Source organism: Giraffa tippelskirchi, chromosome 5, assembly GCF_054371585.1.
Source record: "Giraffa tippelskirchi isolate mGirTip1 chromosome 5, T2T-mGirTip1v1.2.pri, whole genome shotgun sequence".
NCBI lineage: Eukaryota > Metazoa > Chordata > Mammalia > Artiodactyla > Giraffidae > Giraffa > Giraffa tippelskirchi.
In genome coordinates this window covers 37798731-37820069 of record NC_137279.1, presented here as the reverse complement: position 1 = coordinate 37820069, position 21339 = coordinate 37798731, and the positions used below count along the sequence as shown (strand labels likewise).

The 21339-nt window shown below is 49.9% G+C and overlaps 1 protein-coding gene across 4 annotated transcripts in view; it reads right to left on the bottom strand.

Annotated features, from left to right (window-relative positions):
• Positions 1-12869: 12869 nt before the first annotated feature.
• TNFRSF8 (TNF receptor superfamily member 8) overlaps positions 12870-21339 on the bottom strand; it is a 68580-nt gene continuing 60110 nt past the window's right edge. For all 4 annotated transcript variants that reach the window (XM_081491456.1, XM_081491457.1, XM_081491459.1 and 1 more), the window contains 2 exons: positions 18124-18307; positions 12870-14461 (listed from right to left, as the gene is read on the bottom strand). In XM_081491456.1, coding sequence (XP_081347582.1) covers positions 14217-14461; positions 18124-18307 — 429 coding nt within the window. In that variant the 3' untranslated portion in view covers positions 12870-14216. The remainder of the gene's footprint in view (positions 14462-18123; positions 18308-21339) is intronic.

The window sequence follows — 21339 nt, the reverse complement described above, 5'->3', positions numbered from 1 at the left end:
GGGCTTCTTGAAGTAGGTGGCAGTGACGTGGCCCCCTCTAATTCATCTCTGACATGAAATATGTCTATAAGACCTTACTCCTGGGGAACAAGAACCCTGCGTTCCCCCGTCCCAGGCCTGTCCTGCCTGTCCTGCAGACACCACATGTAAGCATTGATCACCTTCTGTGTTCCAGGCAGCATCCTCCTGCCCCTACACTCACAATTCATGGAGACCCTGCTCCAGCTGTGCACCCAAATGAGGATCCTAGGACTCTTTACTTCCTAGGAATGAATGGTGGCATTTCAAGCACCAAGAGGGCATCACCTTTGCCACTCCCTAGACCTGGGTTCAAATCCTAGCTCAGACCACTTACAGCATGTGATCTTGTCCTTGGACAAATCACTTCATCTCCTTGAACCTCCATTTCTTCGATTGTAGAATGGGGGCTTCCCCTATGGCTCAGCAGCTAAAGAATCCACCTGCAGTGCAGGAGACGTAAGAGACACGAGTTTGATCCCTGGCTTGGGAAGATCCCCTGGAGGAGAAAATGGTAACCCACTCCAGTATTCTCACCTGGGAAATCCCAGACAGCTGACAAAGGAGCCTGGTGGGTTATAGTCCAAAGGATTGCAAAGAGTTGGACATGACTGAGTGACTAGGGACACACATACAATGGCGGGGAAGTAAGTCCCCTGTAGGGATCTTGTAAGGACCCGGGTTTGGGAGTCCACCACATAGTTGGTGCTCAGTAAATGTAGACTCAGAACTTGATGCCTCCCCAGATTGGAGTCCCGGGTCTCCCCCGCTGTGCAGGGGAAGGTTTCCCTGTGAAGTTCCCAAAGTACTCACCCTCCGTCTTCCCTTTGACACCCAAAGGAAACCTCTGGGGGCCCCCAGTTCCACTGCAGTTTCCAAACCCTCTCGAGGCTGTTGCAACTTCCCACCGACCACCCAGTCTAGCCCTTCCACTTTCCCACCCAGCTCTTGCATAATAATTTCTGCCTATGAAACCATCTTCATCACTTCACCTCTATCTTCCTCAGAGATCTAGTGATCTGGAGGCAGGGGTAGAGCAGTCTCACCCCTAGACTCACAAACACCCTCGTTTCTGACACCCCAATCACAACTGCTCACTTGCATGCACCCAATTTCTCCAACCTTCTAGACTTTTGTCTGACTTCTTCCAAGCCCCCCAAGCCCTGACTGCACACCTGACCCACAGGGATCCCACATATCACTGAGCTTTTGGTCTTTATAGCAGTTACCACTGACCAATGTATCTCATACACTTTTTAAATTTAAATATATTTATTTTTGGATGCACTGGGTCTTCGTCGCTCTGCACAGGCTTTCTCGAGGTGCGGGAGTGGGGACTACTTTCTAGCTGGCAGCATGCAGGCTTCTCACCGCAGTGGCTTCTCTTGTTGGGGAGCATGGGCTGTAGGGTGCACAGGTTTCAGTAGTTGTGGCACACGGGCTCCGTTAGGGCTTCTCTGGTGGCTTAGACTGTAAAGAATCTGCTAGCAATTCAGGGATCGGATTTGATCCCTGGGTTGAGAAGATCCCCTGGAGAAAGGAATGGCAACCCACTCCAGTATTCTGGCCTGGAGAATTCCATGGACAGAGGAGCCTGGCAGGCTACAGTCCATGGGGTTGCAGAGAGCTGGACACAACTGAGTGACTTTCACTATGGGCTTAGTTGCCCGATGGCATGTGGAATCTTCTCAGACCAGGGATCGAACCCATGACCCTGGCATTGACAGGTGGATTCTTAACCACTGAACCACCAGGGAAGTCCTCTCATATGCTTTTTATTGTCCCTCTCCATGAGGGCAGGGTTGGGTCCCCAGGAACCAGCAGCGCATATAGTTTGAGCTCAATAAATATTTATTTAACAAACTAAAGAATAAATTTAATCCTTGCAACTTCTCTTTGGGATAGGTGCTTATTCAATCCAATTTACAGAGGAGGAAGTGGAGACCCATCATCTGGGTTAGAGGTCACACAGTAGGTACTAGAGCCCTGGGGTTACCTCCGTCACAGCAAGGACCACACCCACAGCCATTACGTGACCTCAGATCCGTCTCCCCAGTCAAGCTTTGACTCCTTGAGAGCAGTTCCATGGATCCCCAACCCCTCCCAGCTGCACTGTATTCCTCAGCATGGTTCCTGACACACAGTAGGTGCCCTGCACAGATCTGTTGCTTGAGTGACTAAATGAAGGGCTGAGTGAATTAATCCATGAACAAACTCATCTTTTCATACAGAAATTTCTTAAAATTTTCAGTACTTTGAAAAAATTTTATTTATCTATTTATTCATTTTTGGCTACAAGCAGGCTTTCTCTAGTTGCACCGAATGTAGGCAACTCTCTAGTTGCAGTGTGCGGGCTTCTTATTGTAGTGGCTTCTCTTCCTGCAGAGTACACTCTAGGATGGGTGGGCTTCGGTAGCTAGGGTTCATGGGCTGAGTTGCCCCAGTTCAGTTCAGTTCAGTTCAGTCGCTCAGTCGTGTCCGACTCTCTGCGACCCCATGAATTGCAGCATGCCAGGCCTCTCTGTCCATCACCAACTCCCGGAGTCTACCCAAACCCATGTTCATCGAGTCGGTGATGCCATCCAACCATCTCATCCTCTGTCGTCCCCTTCTCCTCCAGCCCCCAATCCTACCCAGCATTAGGGTCTTTTCCAATGAGTCAACCCTTCGTGTGAGGTGGCCAAAGTATTGGAGCTTCAGTTCAGCTTCAACATCAGACCTTCCAATGGACACCCAGGATTGATCTCTTTTAGGATGGATTGACTGGATCTCCTTGCAGTCCAAGGGTCTCTCAAGAGTCTTCTCCAACACCACAGTTCAAAAGCATCAATTCTGCGGCGCTCAGCTTTCTTCACCGTCCAACTCTCACATCCATACATGACCACTGGAAAAACCATAGCCTTGACTAGACGGACTTTTGTTGGCAAAGTAATGTCTCTGCTTTTAAACATGCCATCTAGGTTGGCCATAACCTTCCTTCCAAAGAGTAAGCGTCTTTTAATTTCATGGCTGCAGTCACCATCAGCAGTGATTCTGGAGCTCAAAAAAGTAAAGTCTGACACTGTTTCCACTGTTTCCCCATCTATTTCCCATGGAATGATGGGACCAGATGCCATGATCTTAGTTTTCTGAACGTTGAGCTTTAAGCCAACTTTTTCACTCTCCTCCTTCACCTTCATCAAGAGGGTCTTTAGTTCTTCTTCACTTTCTTCACCACCATAAGGGTGGTGTCATCCGCATATCTGAGGTTATTGTTATTTCTCCCGGCAATCTTGATTCCAACTTGTGTTTCTTCCAGCCCAGCGTTTCTCATGATGTACTCTGCATATAAGTTAAATAAGCAGGGTGACAATATACAGCCTTGACGTACTCCTTTTCCTATTTGGAACCAGTCTGTTGTTCCATGTCCAGTTCTAACTGTTGCTTCCTGACCTGCATACAGGTTTCTCAAGAGAGTTGCCCCAAGGCATGTGGAATCTTCCCAGATCAGGGATCGAACCCTTGTCTCCCACATTGGCAGGTGGATTCTTTATCACTGGACCAACAGGGAAGTCCTGGAAATATTTTGTGTGTGCCTTCTGGAACTAGGCCTCCAATCCTCTTCATAGGCAGTGCTGGGGGAACGTGAAGGACACAGACGTCCCTGTCCTGGGTGGTCCTGGAAGGCTTTCTGAAGGAAGAAGGGAAAGTTGAGGATGGAGGTTTGGGAGTTGGGACACTGAGAAGAGATTTCTTGGTGGGGATGTGACCTCCATATTTGGTGACTTGGGAGGAACACAGTTGGGTTTCAGAGGGATTTTGGATACAGGAGCTGTGACAGGTAGCAGGACAGGCCTGGGAGGGCCAGACTGGCAGACTTTGGCTGTAGGTACTGGGGAATTATTGAAGGCTCTGTGAGAGAATGACCTGGTTGGAGCTGGGCTTTGAAAAGGAAAGGTGGACAGAAGCCAGGAGGCTTCTCTGTATGTTTACTGAGCCCTAAAGATACTATGACAAATGTAGACAGCGTATTAAAAAGCAAAAACATAACTTAGCTGACAAAGGTTTGTCTAGTCAAAGCTATGGTTTTTCCAGTAGTCATGTACAGATGAGGGAGTTGGACCATAAGAAAGACAGAGCACTGAAGAATTGATGCTTTTGAACTGTGATGCTGGAGAAGATTGCTGAGAGTCCCTCAGACTGCAAGGAGATCAAACCAGTCAACTGTAAAGGAAACCAACCCTGAATATTCATTGAAAGGACTGATGCTGAAGCTGAAGCTCCAATACTTTGGCCACCTGATGTGAAGAACTGACTCACTGGAAAAGACCCTGATGCTGGGAAAGATTGAGGGCAGGAGAAGAAGGGGGTGGCAGAGGATGAGATGTTTAGATAGCATCACCAACTCAACGGACATGAATTTGAGCAAACTCTGGGAGACAGTGAAGGACAGGGAAGCCTGGCGGGCTGCAGTCCATGGGGTCACAAAGAGTCAGACATGACTTAGAGACTGAACAAGAAAGATGTCTAAACAGTGTTGTGTAGTGCCTGGGACTCTGGGTTGGGGCCCCAGCACAGTGGTGACCCCAGGCTGAGCTACGGTGGAACAGCATGGCCAAGTGGTTGAAAACTCAGACTCTAACCATAGCCCGAGTTTGACCTTGGGCAAGTGACTTAAGTACTCTGTGCCTTGGTTTTCTCACCTGTAAAATAGGGATAATAATAGTTACCACTTCCTAGAGCATTGTGAGGTTTAAATGAGATAGCCCCAGAAACCTCAATAATTGAGTTATTATCTAACGAATGTGCAACTTCCTGGATGGCAAGGATGGGGCATCTCAAATCTCTTTTTTCTGAGCCCAGCTCACAGGGACTCAGAGCAGCTCTCAGGGAACTTCTGACGAATGCACCTGTCCCAGGGGACCCGGTCCACCTAGAGAGTCCCCCCGTGTTCGTTCACTGGGGGTCTTTCACCACAAGTGAGGAACCCTCCCTCGACACCTGCCAAGGCTGTGGGTATTTCCTGAATGAAGTGTCATCTCAGTGAAAAACAATGTCCCTGAGACAGCCTGTTATTGCATAATCTGCCCACAGCCCTCTGTGACTTCCTGACCAGGCTCTGTGCAGCCCCAGGGGGCCCCTTCCTGCCCTAGAAGGTGCCATGCCCTGCACCTACTCTGAGGGGGAGGCCCAGCAAGACCTCTTGCAGCCTTGGTTTTCCCATCTGGGGAGCCATTACTTCAAAAGCCTTAAATGTTCTGGAGTCAGACAGTTTCTGGCCCTGCTACATTCTGATTGCGGGGATCCCTGAATGCACAGGTCAGCCCCACAGTCCAGACAAACTTGGATTTGGTTATTTAACTTCCTTGAGGCAATGCTGGGAACAGTAATGATCAAATTAAGCCCAGTACCTGGCACATGGGGCTTCCCTGGTTGCTCAGTGGTAAAGAATTCACCTGCCAATGCAGGAGATGCAGATTCAATCCCTGGTCCAGGAAGTTCCCGTGGAGGAGGAAATGGCAACCCACTCCAATATTCTTGCCTGCAGAATCCCACGGACAGAGGAGCCTGGCGGGCTACAGTCTATGGAGTTGCAAAGAGTCGGACATGACCGAGGGACTAAATAGCAGCAGCAGCAGCCTGGCACATAGTAAGATCTCAAAATTCTCTGAACTCCTATCAGGGTGTGGGAGTCGACATTCCCTCCCTTCGAATCTGGTCTCTGTGACTGCTTGACCAATAGTATGTGACGTGAATTCCCTGGTGGTCCAGTGGTTAAGACTTCACGGTCCAGTGCAGGTGTTGTGGGCTGGATCCCTGGGCTCAATCCCTGGCTCGGGAACTAAGATAGCACATGCCTTGTTGCCAAAAAAAACCCAGAAAAAACATAGAAACAACAGAAGCAACATTGTAACAAGTTCGATAAGACTTTTAAAAAAATATTATGTGGCAAAAGTGATGCTATGCCCATTTCTGGACCCAGATTTTATGAACATGTCAGTTTTCCACTTGCTACTGGCAGTTGTTTGCTGTAGGAACCCAGCCACCATGCTGTGAGGAAGCTCAAGCAGCTCCAGGTGAGGCCCATGGAGAAAAACCCACAGGCAGCAACAGCCTGCAGCCATCTCAGAAGTGTGTTCTCCGTGCCAGCTAGTGCTGTTGTGAGCAGGGCTGAGCTGGAGCTGCCCCTGCCAAGCCCAGGCCAAACTTCAGACTTATCAGCAAGATAAGCAACAAGTGGTATTTTAAGCCACTAAGTTTCAAAGTGGTTCATGATGTAGTAAGAGATAACCAGGACAGTTAAGGTCAGTTACTAGCCTGTCAACACTTTTGAGAAATGGGGATCAGCCAGCTCATCTATAAGAACAGTCACTGTGAGGTTAAGTGGTAATATATATAAAGCATTTTGGCATAGAGTCAATTCCTGACAGACAGTTCCCTGCCCCTTATGTAGGATCAGCTATGGAATTTTGGGGACCCAGAGAAAAGTGGAAACACTGGGGCCCGTGTTCAAAAATTATTAATTTTTCAGACAGGGATAGATGAGCATTAAACCAAGCCTGGGTCCTTCTAAATGTAGGGTTGTGCACAGGCCAGATACACTCAAAGCTGCAAAGCCCTTTGCCTACAATATTCTTGTCTGATTATGAGGACATTTTGGCTCTTGCAAACCTGTCTTATAAATAAGAACCCAAGTCATTTACCACAGTTACTTTCATTTTAACACCAATTTTTTAAAAAAGAAAGAAAGGGAGGGAGGGAAGGAGGGACTGACGGATGGAGAAAGGAAAAGAAAGAAAGAAAGAAAAAGAATGGAAATCATCAAGTGATCTTTACTGTTCATTTGGATTAAGATCCCACACCAAGTCCCAATGAACGGCTGAAGTTGTCTCCACCAAAAAGCACCAAGCTGGGCCGTAGGCAGGCTGTTTAACCTCTATGGGGCTCAGTTTTCCCATCTGTAAAATGGGAAGGCTTGCTCTTGATCTGCCTCCCTTCCAGGGATCCTGAGATGGGGCAGAGAGTGGGTACAAGGGGTTACTGTTCAATTACACAGCTCTCCAAAACAGGTTCTCTGTTCTGCCTGTCCTCCCAGCCTTCTGTCCCAACCTCGGGTCAACCCTGACCTCAGAATCAGACCACCCTTAAGGACAGCATCTTCAAGAAACAAGACTCCAACTAGGTCAGCTCTGTGTCCTTTCTGCCTGGTCAGAACCATCAGAAAGCCACTTAATCTCAGGAAGGTTTACCCAGTCTTTTGCAACTGTCCCTGTGTATGTCAGTCGCTCAGTAGTGTCCAACTCTTTGCAACCACATGGACTGTACCCCTCCAGGCTCCTCTGTCCCTGGGATTTCCCAAGCAAGAATACTGGAGTGGGTTGCCATTTCCTCTTCCAAGGGATCTTTCGAACACAGGGATTGAACCCGGGTCTCTGGCCTTGCAGGCAGATTCTTTACTGTCTGAGCCACCAGGGAAGTGCAACTGTCTCTCTGCCTCCCCATAAAAGAGGAATAAAATTGACCTTTCTAAAGGAAACTGGTCCAGAGGGCATATTGCCAGATGGTAACTGTAATGTGAACACAGCCCCAACCATAGAGGCAGCCAGAGTTGAAGAGTTGAATTCTAGCTCTGGCACTTCCCAGCTCTGTGACAGTGGGTTGGTGGCTTAACCTCTCTGAGCCTCAATTCATAAAACGGAGTACTGATACTCAACCAATTTTTATCTTTCAGTTATCACTATGAAGCCCAAGTATGTAAAGAATGTAGAGTCTTGGGCAATCTCTAAAGCTCATACAATGCTGCATATGATGACTATCATTTGCTGAACAGGAAATACGCCCAGCACCACACCAAGCTCTTTACCTGTCTTACTGGTGAAGCTCACAACCATCTTGAGTGTGTGTGTTAGTCACTCAATCACGTCTGACTCTTTGCAACCTCATGGACTATAGCCCACCAAGCTCCTCTGTCCATGGAATTCTCCAGGCAAGAATACTGGAGTGGGTAGCCATTCCTTCTCCAGGATAATCTTCCCAATCCAGGGATTGAACCTGGGTCTCCCACATTGCAAGCAGATTCTTTACCATCTAAGCCACTTGGAAAATAATTATTATGCCCATTTTGCAGATTAGGAAATTGAAGCTGAAAGCCCTTGAGAGCTTTCCCAGAGGTCAAGGAGCTGGGAACTGCTTTGGGCTGGAGGCTGAAGGCTGATGGGCCCACCCCCTCTGCAGTATCAGCAGCCAGGGTAATGAAATGAGACAAGCGCTGGAGGGCTAGGGAGGAAAGGGTGGGCCTCATGCTAAGATGACCCATGCCCCACACCAAAACACAGACACCTCTAGCCTCCCCAGGGTCTTTTGGTTTGGTTTTTCCTCTCCTGGAAGACACCCAGAGAAAGGGGAACCTGGACAGACTCCTTACCTCCCCCCCTCCACCGCCCCCCCCCCCCTCCGCTGTGACATCAGCCAAGGGTGCAGGGCTGCTGCGATGTTAACCGGGAATGTGGTCTCAGCTCTCTGCTCCTTCTGAGAAAACACATCCAATTGCTTCCTGGCTACCAGCTACTGCTGCCTCCTTCCCCGGCTTCTCTCTGAAGTAGGTCAAAACAACCTATGAGGCCCCTCGTTTGCCTTTCATGCCCATGGCTGAGATAATACCAGGATGTTTATTGTTCTAATAGGAGGAAAACAGAAGGAAATGCAGACTGTGTTCTTAACCATATTTGTGATAAAATCTAAGGGCCTTACAATGGCCCACCAGGCCCTCCAGGATCTGGCTCGGTTGGCTGCCCTGTTACCTCCCTTTCCTCTCTGCCCTGATCACTAAGCTTCTACCAGGGAGTGTGCTTCTTGAACCCTGGGGCCAGGATTCCCACCTCAGGACCTTGGCATTTGCCATCTCCCATCTGCCTCTTTGGGATATTTGCAGGTCACGTTCAGGTAGAACTTAAAAGGCACCTCCTCCAAGAAGCCCTCTCAGACCACCTGGCTAGAGTTGGTGTGCCCTCCAGACTTTCTGCCAGTCCCCGGATTAGGGGTTAGGGTTAGGTAGCACAGAGCATGAACTGACTCAAGAATGATTTTTTTCACTGACCTGGTTATGGGGTCCCAGAAGGGTGGGGTGCAGGAGCCCAAGGTGGGCTCGGCCAGCTTCTCCCTAAGGTCCAAGGAGCTTCCCTTGAAGCTTTTGACATGCTCACTTTGGCTTCCAGTCAAGGGTGCGTGTTCAGTCATGTCCAACTCTTTGTGAACCCATGGACTGCATCCTGCCAGGCTCCTCTGTCCATGGGATTCTCCAGGCAAGAATACTGGAGTGGGTCGTCATTTCCTACTCCAGGGGATCTTCCTGACCCAGGGATCAAACCTGCATCTCTTTCGTCTCCTGCATTGGCAGGCAGGTTCCTTACCACTGAGTCACCTGGGAAGCCCAGTCAAGGGTACTGACACATGCAGACCCTGACTGTGAATCCCTTCCCCCACTCATCCTGGCCCCAGCACCTCCTACCTTGCACTTCCCCCATTGCTACATGTTAGAGGACAGGGAGGGTCAAGGAAGGGGTAGAGGAGAGAAGGCACCCAAGGAACTTTGGTCAGAGCCACCTCTCATCTCTGCATAGATTTTTATTTAAAATCAGGTACCAGTGACCATGGACAGAGAGGACACCACCTTCTTTTTTTTTTGTTCTTTAAATTAGTTTATTTATCTATTTTTTAACTTTACAATATTGTATTGGTTTTGCCACACATTGACATGAATCCACCATGGGTGTACATGTGTTCCCCTTCCAGAACCCCCCTCCCACCTCCCTTCCCATCCCATCCCTCCGGGTCATCCTGGTGCACCAGCCCCAAGCACCCTGTATCATGCATCAAACCTGGACTGGCAATTAGTTTCACATATGATAATTTACATGCTTCAGTGCCATTCTCCCATATCATCCTGCCCTCGCCCTCTCCCATAGAGTCCATAATACTGTTCTATATGTCTGTGTCTCTTTTGCTGTCTCGCATACAGAGTTATCTTTACCGATTTACTAAATTCCATATACATGCGTTAGTATACTATATTGGTGTTTTTCTTTCTGGCTTACTTCACTCTGTATAATAGGCTCCAGTTTCATCCACCTCATTAGAACTGATTCAAATGTATTCTTTTTAATGGCTGAGTAATATTCCATTGTGTGAATGTACCACAGCTTCCTTATCCATTCCTCTGCTGATGGACATCTAGGCTGCTTCTATGTCCTGGCTATTATAAACAGTGCTGCAATGAACACTGGGGTACACGTGCCTCTTTCAATTCTGGTTTCCTCAGTGTGTATGCCCAGCAGTGGGATTGCTGGGTCATATGACAGTTCTATTTCCAGTTTTTTGAGGATTCTCCACACTCTTCTCCATAGTGGCTGTACTAGTTTGCATTCCCACCAACAGTGTAAGAGGGTTCCCTTTTCTCCACACCCTCTCCAGCATTTATTGCTTGTAGACTTTTGGATAGCAGCCATTCTGACAGGTGTGAAATGATACCTCATTGTGGTTTTGATTTGCATTTCTCTGATAATGAGTGATGTTGAGCATCTTTTCATGTGTTTGTTAGCCATCTGTATGTCTTCTTTGAAGAAATGTCTGTTTAGTTCTTTGGCCCACTTTTTGATTGGGTCATTTATTTTTCTGGAATTGAGCTGCAAGAGTTGCTTGTACATTTTTGAGATTAATTCTTTGTCCGTTGCTTCGTTTGCTATTATTTTCCCCTATTCTGAAGGCTGCTAAGACACCTTCTTTAGGCTCTTGTGGCTGGAGCGATGCTCTGGAGACTCAGCCCCTTGTTCTCTCTTAGGGACTGACCCTGGCCTTAGAGATTCTAAGAACCTTACAGTAGCTTGCAACATATAGGACCGCCTTGGGAAACAACGGATTTTCTTTGATGCAAAAGTTTCCGCAATACACATCACTTACTGTCACCCCGTGACTACAACTGTTCAGGACGAGGGGTGAGCACGTGTGGGCCAGCTCCTCAGAGCCTGGGAATTGCAATTCTAGGCAGCAGGGGCCTTGTCCATCTGCCCACCTGGATATCAGAATGACCAGAATTGAAGGCAGGGTCCCTCATCGCTGGGCAGGCAGGGCAGGGAAATGCTCTCTGGCTCTCGGATGGACCACGTGACAGGCAGTGGCTGGTTCAGTGGCCAGGCTGATTGTGAGATCTAGGTGTGGGCTGGAGTCCTGGAGGTGGGGTGGGCGAGGTCGCCTTCCTCCTGCCTCCAGGGGAGACATGGTCAGAGCAGGGCTTCGGGCTGGCTGCCTGTGGTGGAGAGAAGGCCCTAGACTGCCCCAGAGTGTGACAAGCTGTGAAATAAAATTCATCTTTTATGGCAAGGCAAGAGAAATTTAAACATAAGAATTCTTCTCTGCCATTTGGCTTCCCCTCTCCCTCCACTGCATTGTGTATCTGTATTATGCATCAAACCAGACTTCCATCAGCAGGAACACCAGCTCAACCAGTCATGTACTCATAGCATCAACAAGACAACTCCTTAAAACACGGCATTCCTTCTTGGTCTTATAAGGGGTCACGTGACCCACCATGATGGCACTTAGATCTGGATGATGTAAACCGGTCAATAATATGTCATTTAATGTACAGCCCTCTGTCTCAAAAAAACTTAACTGTGTCTTGACTTCTAACGGGTGGAATAGTCCTCAGAGCTTTCCGAGATGCTCTTTCCAGATTATAATCCTAACATTTGGCTCAAATAAAGTCTTCCAATTCTTTCTTAGATAGATGAATTTTTTGTTGACATCGGGGAGGCAGACTGACCTTCCTAGCTGACTCTAAGCCCAAGGCTTACATTCACCCCGGTCCTCTCTGGGTTCCCCAAGGCTGGAGCATTCATGCTGCTACTAAGTGACTCCTTTTCCCAAGCTGGGGTGCTGCTGGGTTCAGCCCAGAGGGAAGAAGAATTGTGGGGAAACCATGCATCCCTCCTACCCAAAGGGAACCTTGGGACCTGAGGGTTTTATTCTGAGTATCCTCAAAGGCTGGGCCTTGGACCAACCAGGGAGTGGGCATTACACAAAGAATGGTCTGCCTCCATCCACAGGGAAAAACCTCCAGCAGTGGGAACGGCTGCCCCAGCAGACAGGGGGCTCCTTGTCCCTAGAGGCTGACGGCCTAGGTATCTAGATAAAGGGGGAACCCCTGTCCTGACCGGAGAGAGATCGCTCAGACCCTTCTGCTCAGACGTACTCAAATCTCAGGGAGAATTTCCTGAGCCTTGCAATTGCTTTCTAAGGGAACTTATGAATTTTTAAAGGATCAAAGTTTTGTGACAGGCCCTCCATCGAGGGAGCCTGTCATTCCATGAACCACATGTCAATATCCTCAAGTCATGGCTGCAGAGCCCTTGGGGGTGGGGGGGTGGGGAGCGTGGCAGGAGGGTGCAGAGCACCCATACTGTCCTTGCACAAGGCGTTTTGGCAGTTGTCCAGCCCATGTAAACATCAGGTTCTGATGTAAACTGTCTCTCACAGCGTCCAGCATCTCTCCAACTTTCCCCAAAACATCTGAGTGGTTTCAGAAACCACCCTTGTGATGCCTGACCCAGCCTCAACTTCCTCCAGAGACTGAGTGGGCTGGTGAGTAAACAGCAGCTTTCCCCGGCCTGCCTTCCAGCGGGTAATTCCAACAGCCTCCAGGCTGCCTGGACTCTGCGTCCCGGGGCCACGGCGGACTTATCATTTGCCCACACTCCCTTTCCAAGGCTGCTTGTTTGTTGACTTGAGTCTGAGAGCCCTAAGGAGAGCAGGATGCCGCAGCCCCAAGTCAGGGCGCTCGATCTTTACTGTGAAACACAAAAATCCTGAAGTCCAGATTGAACCAAGAAATGTTCTTTGTTTTCCGACAGAATGTCTGGATGAGACCAGGGAGCTTTTTGACATCCACGTGAGCACACACACCAAAATCACCTTTTGGGCTTCCCAAGTGGCTCAGTGGTAAAGAATCCACCTGCTACGGCAGGTGCTGCAGGAGATGAGGGTTCAATCCCTGGGTGGGAAATATCCCCTGGAGGAGGAAATGGCAACCCACTCCCATAGTCTTGCCTGGAGAATCCCACAGACAGCAGAGCCTGGTGGGGTCGCACCTTGTGGGGTCCATGGGATCGCAGAGACTCGAACACGACTGAGCACAATCACCCAGTCTCTATCACGGGCGCTGAGTGGCTGGAGCCAGAGGCTGGGCCTGGGACCATCAGGTTCTGTGTACCTGGCAGATCTGGGAAGGATGCATCTTCGTGACCCAGGACAGAGCACATGGTGCCCACAGAGCAGGCAAGAACCCAAGAAGGGCCCACAGTTCCCTTCTCCATTTAGCAAGGAAGCCCCCTGGGTAAAGCAGAGCAGGGCCCTTCTCCAGGCAGCAGCTGGGTGGGCAGGGCCTCCGTCTGGGCAAGGGCACCATGGCTGCTGAGAATCTGCAGGTAGCTGGGTCTCGGATGCCTCTTGCTTCGGGGACAGTGACATGCCCTGGGCCCTGGGCTCACTGTGGAACAGTCTACAGAACATGGACGGACTGACAGGACTAGGAGGGTCCCAGTGGCCCAGGCAGGGCTGGAGGCCAGACTGGGGACTCACATCGGCACAGAGTGCAGCACTGTGGCTGCGGCCAAGATGACGCAGGCGGACAACACCCCATAACTTGACTTCCCTTCTGATTCAGGAGAAGCAAACAGGCATTGGCTCCATGCCCACAGGGCCACTCACAGTAACTAGGGGCGGCTGGCACAGCAGTGAGGCCTGGGGGGGCATCACTCTGGAGGCCAGGGTGATGGAGAAAGCGGGGTCTGGAGGGATGTGCCTCGTGGCCTCAGCCTCTGCTTGGTATATGTGTTTGACACCCAGGACTCTGGGGCATCTTCTTGGCAGTAGCAGAAGGCAAGGGGCCCAGGCCCTCCTGGTGATTCAGATCCAGCCCCTTGGTTGTCTCTGCCACACAGGCCTGGGCTCCCCAAGGTCTGGGTTGGGAGGCAGCTGAGTGGGAATACAACTATAGAACAGCGGGACCTCCCGTATTGACAGGCTGGGTCCACCACTGAATGCTGGAACCTCACTTCAGGCCAGACGGGCCTCTGCCACCCGTGTGGTGCCACCAGCATGGCGCCACCAGGGCCACCGTGGCCTTCCAGAGGCACCCAGCTGCCCTCTCAGCCCCAGCCCAGCCCTCATTTCTCAGAGACGGTCGTGGGCAAGGGGTCTTCCTTCCCTTCCTCCTCTACCGAGAACATAACGTCCCCACAGCTGCCCAGCGGTGGCTCTGTCTCCTGCTCTGGGTAGTGGGAGGCATAGTCCGTCTCCAGCTCCTCCTCGAGCTCAGGCCTGGCTGGCGCCACTGGACCTTGGCCCTCAGGCACCTCGGCCTTCACGGTTCCCACAATCACGGTGTCAGCTTTCATGATGTAGATGTTCTCTGCAAGGCAAAAGGGTGGGGGAGGTTAGGAGACCAGGGCCCCAGCTGTACAGAAGCCAGGAGGCAGAGGAAGGTCCCCTCCCAGCTCTGCCACTCTTGCTGTGTGGCCTCAGGGAGAAAGTACAGCCTCTCTGATTCACAATAAACCCCGCTGACTTCACAGGTGTCCTGGGGCTCAAAGGAGATAAAACAGCTAGCAGTTGCCTGCTGAGGGGTTAAGGACTGGAGGTGCTCCTGATTTTCTTGACATTTCTGCAGAGTTGGGGCAGGAGAGGAGAGGACAGGGTTAGGAGAGAAAGCAAGAAGTGGGGAGAAATCAGGGAACAACAATGTTGATATCAAGAGCGCCACTGAACACTGGCAGGGCTTAGCCTCGCTGGATGCCGCCGTAAATGTTTTCCACACATTAGCTTCCGAATCTTTGCATCACTTCCACAAGGTAAATGGCCTATTATTATATGATCCCCATTTACAGATGGAGCTCAGGGATGTTAAATGACCTGCCCAAAGTCACCAGGTAGTCAGTAGAAATCCCCAAAGAAACTCCACCCTGCCCAGCTTCCCTTTCAGCTCCTATTCACGTGCCTAAAGCAGAAACCTGGGGATTGTGGGGGCGGGAGGAGGGGAGGGGGGCTGTGGCAACACGTCCTGGTTTTCCTGTGATGCTCCCAGTTTTCAAAGTTCTGCGTCCCACAAACCTCTTCAGTCCAGGCAAACCTAGACCACATCCTATAGAAACCTCAACCCTGTTAATAATCACCAAGAGCCTGAGATCTGGACAGTTTTGCAGGGGCCAGTATATCTTGGTATTTATTGCTTATTGCTGTGTGCCTGCCTAGTAAACAGGAGAGCTGCCTGTGTGAATTTCGTGGATGAATAACCAGCCCAGCCTGTTAGCAGCATTACCCTCCCACCTCCCACTGACCTCCCACTACCAGGCCTTTGGAGTCTCAGGGGAGCTAAGTAAGCTGCCAAAGAAGCTGGGAAGTGGGGAGTCTGGCTTTCACCCAGATCAGCTAACTGCAAACTCCAGCAGCCCAGCTTCTGATGGCCTTGAGCTCAGGGCAGGGTGCCAGCTCCCAGCCCCTCAGCCCTAGAACTCTCTCTGGATTCTGAATGGGGAAGCTATCAAGAGGAAACTTGAGAGCTAGGGTGGGGCTCAGGATGCCTGGGGCTCAGGATGCCTGGGGCTCAGGATGCCTGCATCGCTGGGGAACTCGGTCACACCCCTCTGATTCAGGAACCCTCCAAAGATTCTTGGGGCCCCTGCACCCCCAACCCCATTGCATAATCCAGCTTTTCTGTTTTGGTCTTTGATACCTCCAGGAGAGAAAGAAGAAGGTTACAAGAATGAAACAAGTTGTAGGCTGGGAGAACCCTACCCCTCAAAAGAGAGAGCATGGCCTCAAGTCACACACCCTCCACTAAAGCCTGCAGAACCTGACCAGAAGGGCTGGCAAAAGATAGGAGCCAGTGATGGTGAGGTGAGGGAGAACACAGAAGAAGCCAGGCAGCGCCAGAGATGAGAGAGACAGACAGATAGACATAGAGGAGGAGGGGTGTGAACGAAGCAGGGTGTGTTTGTCCAGACAGAAGCAGCCAAAGCTGGGGGGCCAGGCTGTCACCCCCTCACATTCCTCAGGTCCTGATTCCTTGGGCTCTGTCCACCACCACAGGGCTGCCAGCTTCCTAGCTGGGAGGGCGAGGGTCTTCCAGAAGCTGCTTGGATTTCCTGCCCCATTCAGGGCTCCAGCATCCAAGGGAGTTATCTCGGTGGGGTTGGGGGTGGGGGTGTATGTTGAAGGCGAAGGGCTCCCTGTGCCTGGTCCCCAGGGGTAGAGGGGTAACCAGAGTGTGGTCCCCTTGGGAACTGGATCGGGGGTACTCCTCTAGGGAGATGTCAGGAGAACAGAGGGCTCACCATCTCTCGAATGCTCCAGGAAGACCTCCAAGCTTACAGACCAGGCTTATAGACCAGGCTGCCCATGCCCCAGCACTGCTGGGAGCCTGGTGCCTCCCTCTACCCACTCCCGCCAAACACTCCCAGAGCCCCAGCCCTGTGGTTCCAGGCACTGTGCTCAGCAAGGACTCACACATTCAAACTAGGACTTTTTAGGAAATTTGCAGGAGAATGTCTTCAGCAGTATTTCCAAAATACATCCTTTTCCAATAAAACTTGCTGAAAGCTGCAATTCCAAAAGTTTTAGTTTGGCACTAACAGTTCTGCCCTGAAGAGTTCCATCCACCACCCCCTGCTAAAGAATTGTGTAGGACGATCACAAATGCCTCTTCGGAATGATCTCAGTGATGGTTAACCCTCCAGAGAAGGCAGAGAGGGAGCTCCCCTGCCCCCCAGGGAGCTCAAAGCCAGGTGGGGTGGGGAGGAAGCTGCAAACACAGTCACACTGCTGGGAGCTGAGGACACAAGGTAGAGAAGCCTGGGTTTGGGGGGTACCCAGAGGGTTGTCTCTTAGGCAGGTGAGTGGAGAGAGCAGGGAAGGCTTCCTGGAGGAGGAGGCAAATATGCAAGGTCCTGGGACATCAAGAATTTATTCAAGACTTCCCCTGGCAGTCCAGTGATTAAAACTCCTCACTTACCCTGCAAGGGGCATGGGTTCGATCCCTGGTCGGGGAACTAAGATCTCACAGGCTAAGTGGTACGGTCAAAAAAGAAAAGAATTGACTAGATTCAAGGAGGGGGAGTTGACTATTTCAGGTGAGAAAGAAGCTCCCACAGAGAAGCTCAGATGTGAGAGAGGGCTCCAAAAATTAGAAAACTGCCACTGAGCAGAACGAGCAGACCTGTGGGGTTGGGAGGCAGGCAAGCCTGGTGGGGAGGAGAAGCAGCAGCCTGGAATTCACACTGCAGGGAGCAGGGACTCCCTGGAGGGCTTCAAGCAGGGGTATAATATGGGCAAGTATCTGTTTTGGTAGAAGCGCTCTTGATGTACCAGGGTAAGGAGACTCGAGAGTGGAAGGTTCGCCTTGGCTGGAGAGAGGCTGCAGTTCGGGGCACCAGGGGAAATCACTTCTTCCTCCTGAACCGATGTTTCTCCAATTGTAAAACGGAGGGACTGACTCGATCCTCAGAAGGAGAGGTGACCATCATGCAGTGCCCAAATGTGAACGCATCAGCCAAGTGGCATCTCTTGGCTGACGTCTCTCCTTACATCTCCCTCCACCCATCTTAGGGGCCCTGTGTTGGGGGCTGGATGGTGTTTACTTTCCCTCTAATAAGAGCAGGCCCCAGGCAGAGGGAGCCTCGCCCCTAGCAAGACAACTTTGCGAGCATTGTTTCACAAATTCTCACAATGACCCCGGGAAGTCAGAACTACTGACTACTCTTAGTTTGGCGGTGGTGGTTTAGTCGCTAAGTCATACCTGAATCTTGCAACCCCATGGGCTGTAGCCCACCAGGATCTTCTAGGTTATAGAAATTTAAATTGGGATGAAGAGGTGGAGCAAGCTGTGGATACCCCTGAGAATGGCTTAACTCCTTCATGTAAAGCATCTCCTACTTATGAAAGCCGGTGGGGGGGGTCCCCCGCCTCTTCCTTGCTGACCTTTCCATCCCTAGGGTCTCCGGTCCCCCGTTAGGGGCTCAGGGTCCATCTCCCACTGCCCCCCGAGCACTCCAGGATCCCCCAAACAGGCCGACTCACCAATCCTGTTGTTGGTGTGCTCCATGGTCCCTCGGGGCTCAGGCAGGTCTGTGGGGGATGGGGGGCTGCTGACTGGGCTGGACTCCAGCAGCCGCAGGCTCTCCAGGCAGGTCTCCACAGCCGGGCGGCTCAGTAAGCCCTGCTCCTCCTTGCCTGGGTCTGCTACTGATATGCTCTTGGTCAGCTGCAGTGGGCAGAGGAAATGGTGCTGAGGCAGGATACCCCGACCTCCCCCAGTCTCTGTGCTGGGGAACCCCTGTTTCTTCATCTCCATAGACCCCAGCGAGTCTCCCTCTCTGCTTTAAAGCCACCATGCACTACCCTGGGCTTCTCAGCATGGATGACCTAATGTTCCTGCATATGGGACACTGTGAAGGCACGTCGTTTTAGCTGGCATTAAATAAGGATAGTGGAGCATCGCATACAATGCTTACCATGTATGTGGCCCTCAACACGTGCTAATCCTTAACAACCACTCTGCGTGAGTGCATGCTAAGTTGCTTCAGTCGTGTCTGACTCTGCGACCCTAAGGACTGTAGCCCACCAGGCTCTTCTATCCATAGGGTTCTCCAGGCAAGAATACTGGAATGAGTTGCCAAGCCCTCTCCAGGGGATCTTCCTGTCCTAGGGATGGAACCCGAGTCTCTTATGTCTCCTGCATTGACAGGTGGGTTCTTTACAACTAGCGCCCCCTGGGAAGCCCAACTAGTCTACAAGGCAGTTAATATCTCCCCATTTTACAGATCAGGAAACTGAGGCACAGAAGAGTCAAGTAACGTGCTTGGGGTTAGTTAGCAAGTGCCCAGCCAGTACTGGAACCCCAGTGTCTCCCTTTGGAATCCATACATGTTTGCTCAGTCTACAAGTGTCAGCTCTAGGCCCACCCCAACTCCCCTGCTCCTGGGACAGCAGTCTTTTATGATCACACTAATGTACTAAAAACAGATATGTTTCAGGAAAATGTTGGTTTCGGTTCTGACCTTTCCATAAGTGCCAAGGAGAAGTGGTCTCATGCAATGTTCTAACGTAAATACCATTTACCTTCAGGCTTCAAAAGGGAATGAGTTTGAATAATTCTGAAAATATAGTTACATAATCCTTCATATTCTTTTAAAATAATTTGAAGTCTAAAAGATGGTAGTCTTAAAGAAGTTACTATTTATGCACTGGTCCATGTGGCCAAAGTATATTTGATTATCTTTGTTGTTGTTGTTCAGTCGCTCATTTGTATATGACTCTTTGTGACCCCATGGACTGCAGCACACCAGGCTTCCCTGTCCTTCATCATCTCCCAGAGCTTGCTCAAACTCATGTCCATTAAGTCGGTGATGTCATCCAACCATCTCACCCTCTGTTGTCCCCTTCTCCTCCTGCCTTCAATCTTTCCCAGCATCAGGATCTTTTCTAATGAGTCGGCTCTTCGCATCAGGTGGCCAAAGTATTGGAACTTCAGCATCAGTCCTTCCAATGAATATTCAAGACTGATTTTCTTTAGGATGGACTGGTTTGATCTCCTTGCAGTCCAAGGGACTCTCAAGAGTCTTCTCCAACACCACAGCTCAAAAGCATCAATTCTTTGGCAATTAGCCTTCTTTATGGCCCAACTCTCCCATTCATACATGACTACTGGAAAAAGCATAGCTTGAGTAGAGGGACCTTTGTCGGCAAACTATTGTCTCTGCTTTTTAATATGCTATCTAGGTTTGTCATAGCCTTTCTTCCAAGAAGTAAGCATCTTTTAATTTCATGGCTGCAGCCACCATCTACAGTGATTCTGGAGCCTAAGAAAGTCACTGTCACTGTTTCCATTGTTTCCCCATCTATTTGCCATGAAGTGATTGGACTGGGTGCCATGATCTTAGTTTTTTGAATGTTGAGTTTTAAGCCAGCTTTTTCACTCTCCTCTTTCATCTTCATCAAGAGGCTCTTTAGTTCCTCTTCACTTTCTGCCATAAGGGTGGTGTCATCTGCATATCTGGGGTTATTGATACTTCTCCTGGCAATCTTGATTCCTGCTTGTGCTTCATCCAGCCGGGCATTTCGCATGATGTACTCTGCACATTAAGTTAAATAAGCAGGGTGACAATATACAGCCTTGACGTACTCCTTTCCCAATTTGGAACCAGTCCGTTGTTCCATGTCTGGTTCTAACTGTTGCTTCTTGACCTGCATAAGGTTTCTCAAGAGACAAGTAAGGTGGTCTGGTATTCCCATCTTTAAGAATTTTCCAGTTTGTTGTGATCCTCACGGTCGAAGGCTTTGGCATAGTCAATAAAGCAGAAGTAGATGGTTTTTGGGAATTCTCTTGCTTTTTCTATGATCCAATGGATGTTGGCAATTTGATCTCTGGTTTCTCTGCCTTTTCTAAATCCACCGTGAACATCTGGAAGTTCTCGGTTCACGTACTGTTGAAATCTAGCATGGAGAATTTTGAGCATTACTTTGTTACTGTGTGAGATGAGTGCAATTGTGCAGGTACTTTGAACATTGTTTGGCATTGCCTTTCTTTGGGATTGGAATGAAAATTGACCTTTTCCAATCCTGTGGCCACTGCTGAGTTTTCCAAATTTGCTGGCATATTGAGTGGAGCACTTTAACAGCATCATCTTTTAGGATTTGAAATAGCTCAACTGGAATCCCATCACCTCCACTAGCTTTGTTCGTATCTTACAAATCATTAAATACCTTTTTCATGAAACTTCTTGATATCGTAACAGCAACTCATCTGACCCAAGCATGTTTGAATGTGATCTCCCATGATTTGAAATTGAACCCGCATTGTGGTTCCATCTACTATGTTTAAAAATAGAGAATGGAGGCTTCCCTGGTGACTCCGTGGTAAAGAATCCGCCTGCCAATGCAGGGGACACAGGTTCAATCCCTGGTCCGGGAAGATTCCACATGCCACAGAGTAACTAAGTCCAAGCACAACAACTATTTAAGCCTGTGTGCTCTAAGCCTGTGCTCTGAAACAAGAGAAGCCACTGCAATGAGAAGCCCATGTACCACAACTAGAGAGTAGCCCTTGCTCACTGCAACTACAGAAAGCCCATACGTAGCAACAAAGACCCAGCGCAGCCAAATAAATAAATAAAACTTTAAAAATACTATTTTAAAAAAAGAAAGGAATGGAAGAACTGATAAGTGGGGGGGAAAGTGGGCAAACCATACATACCTGAGACCTGGTCACATGGTATGTTTCGTCCTGCCCCCTCT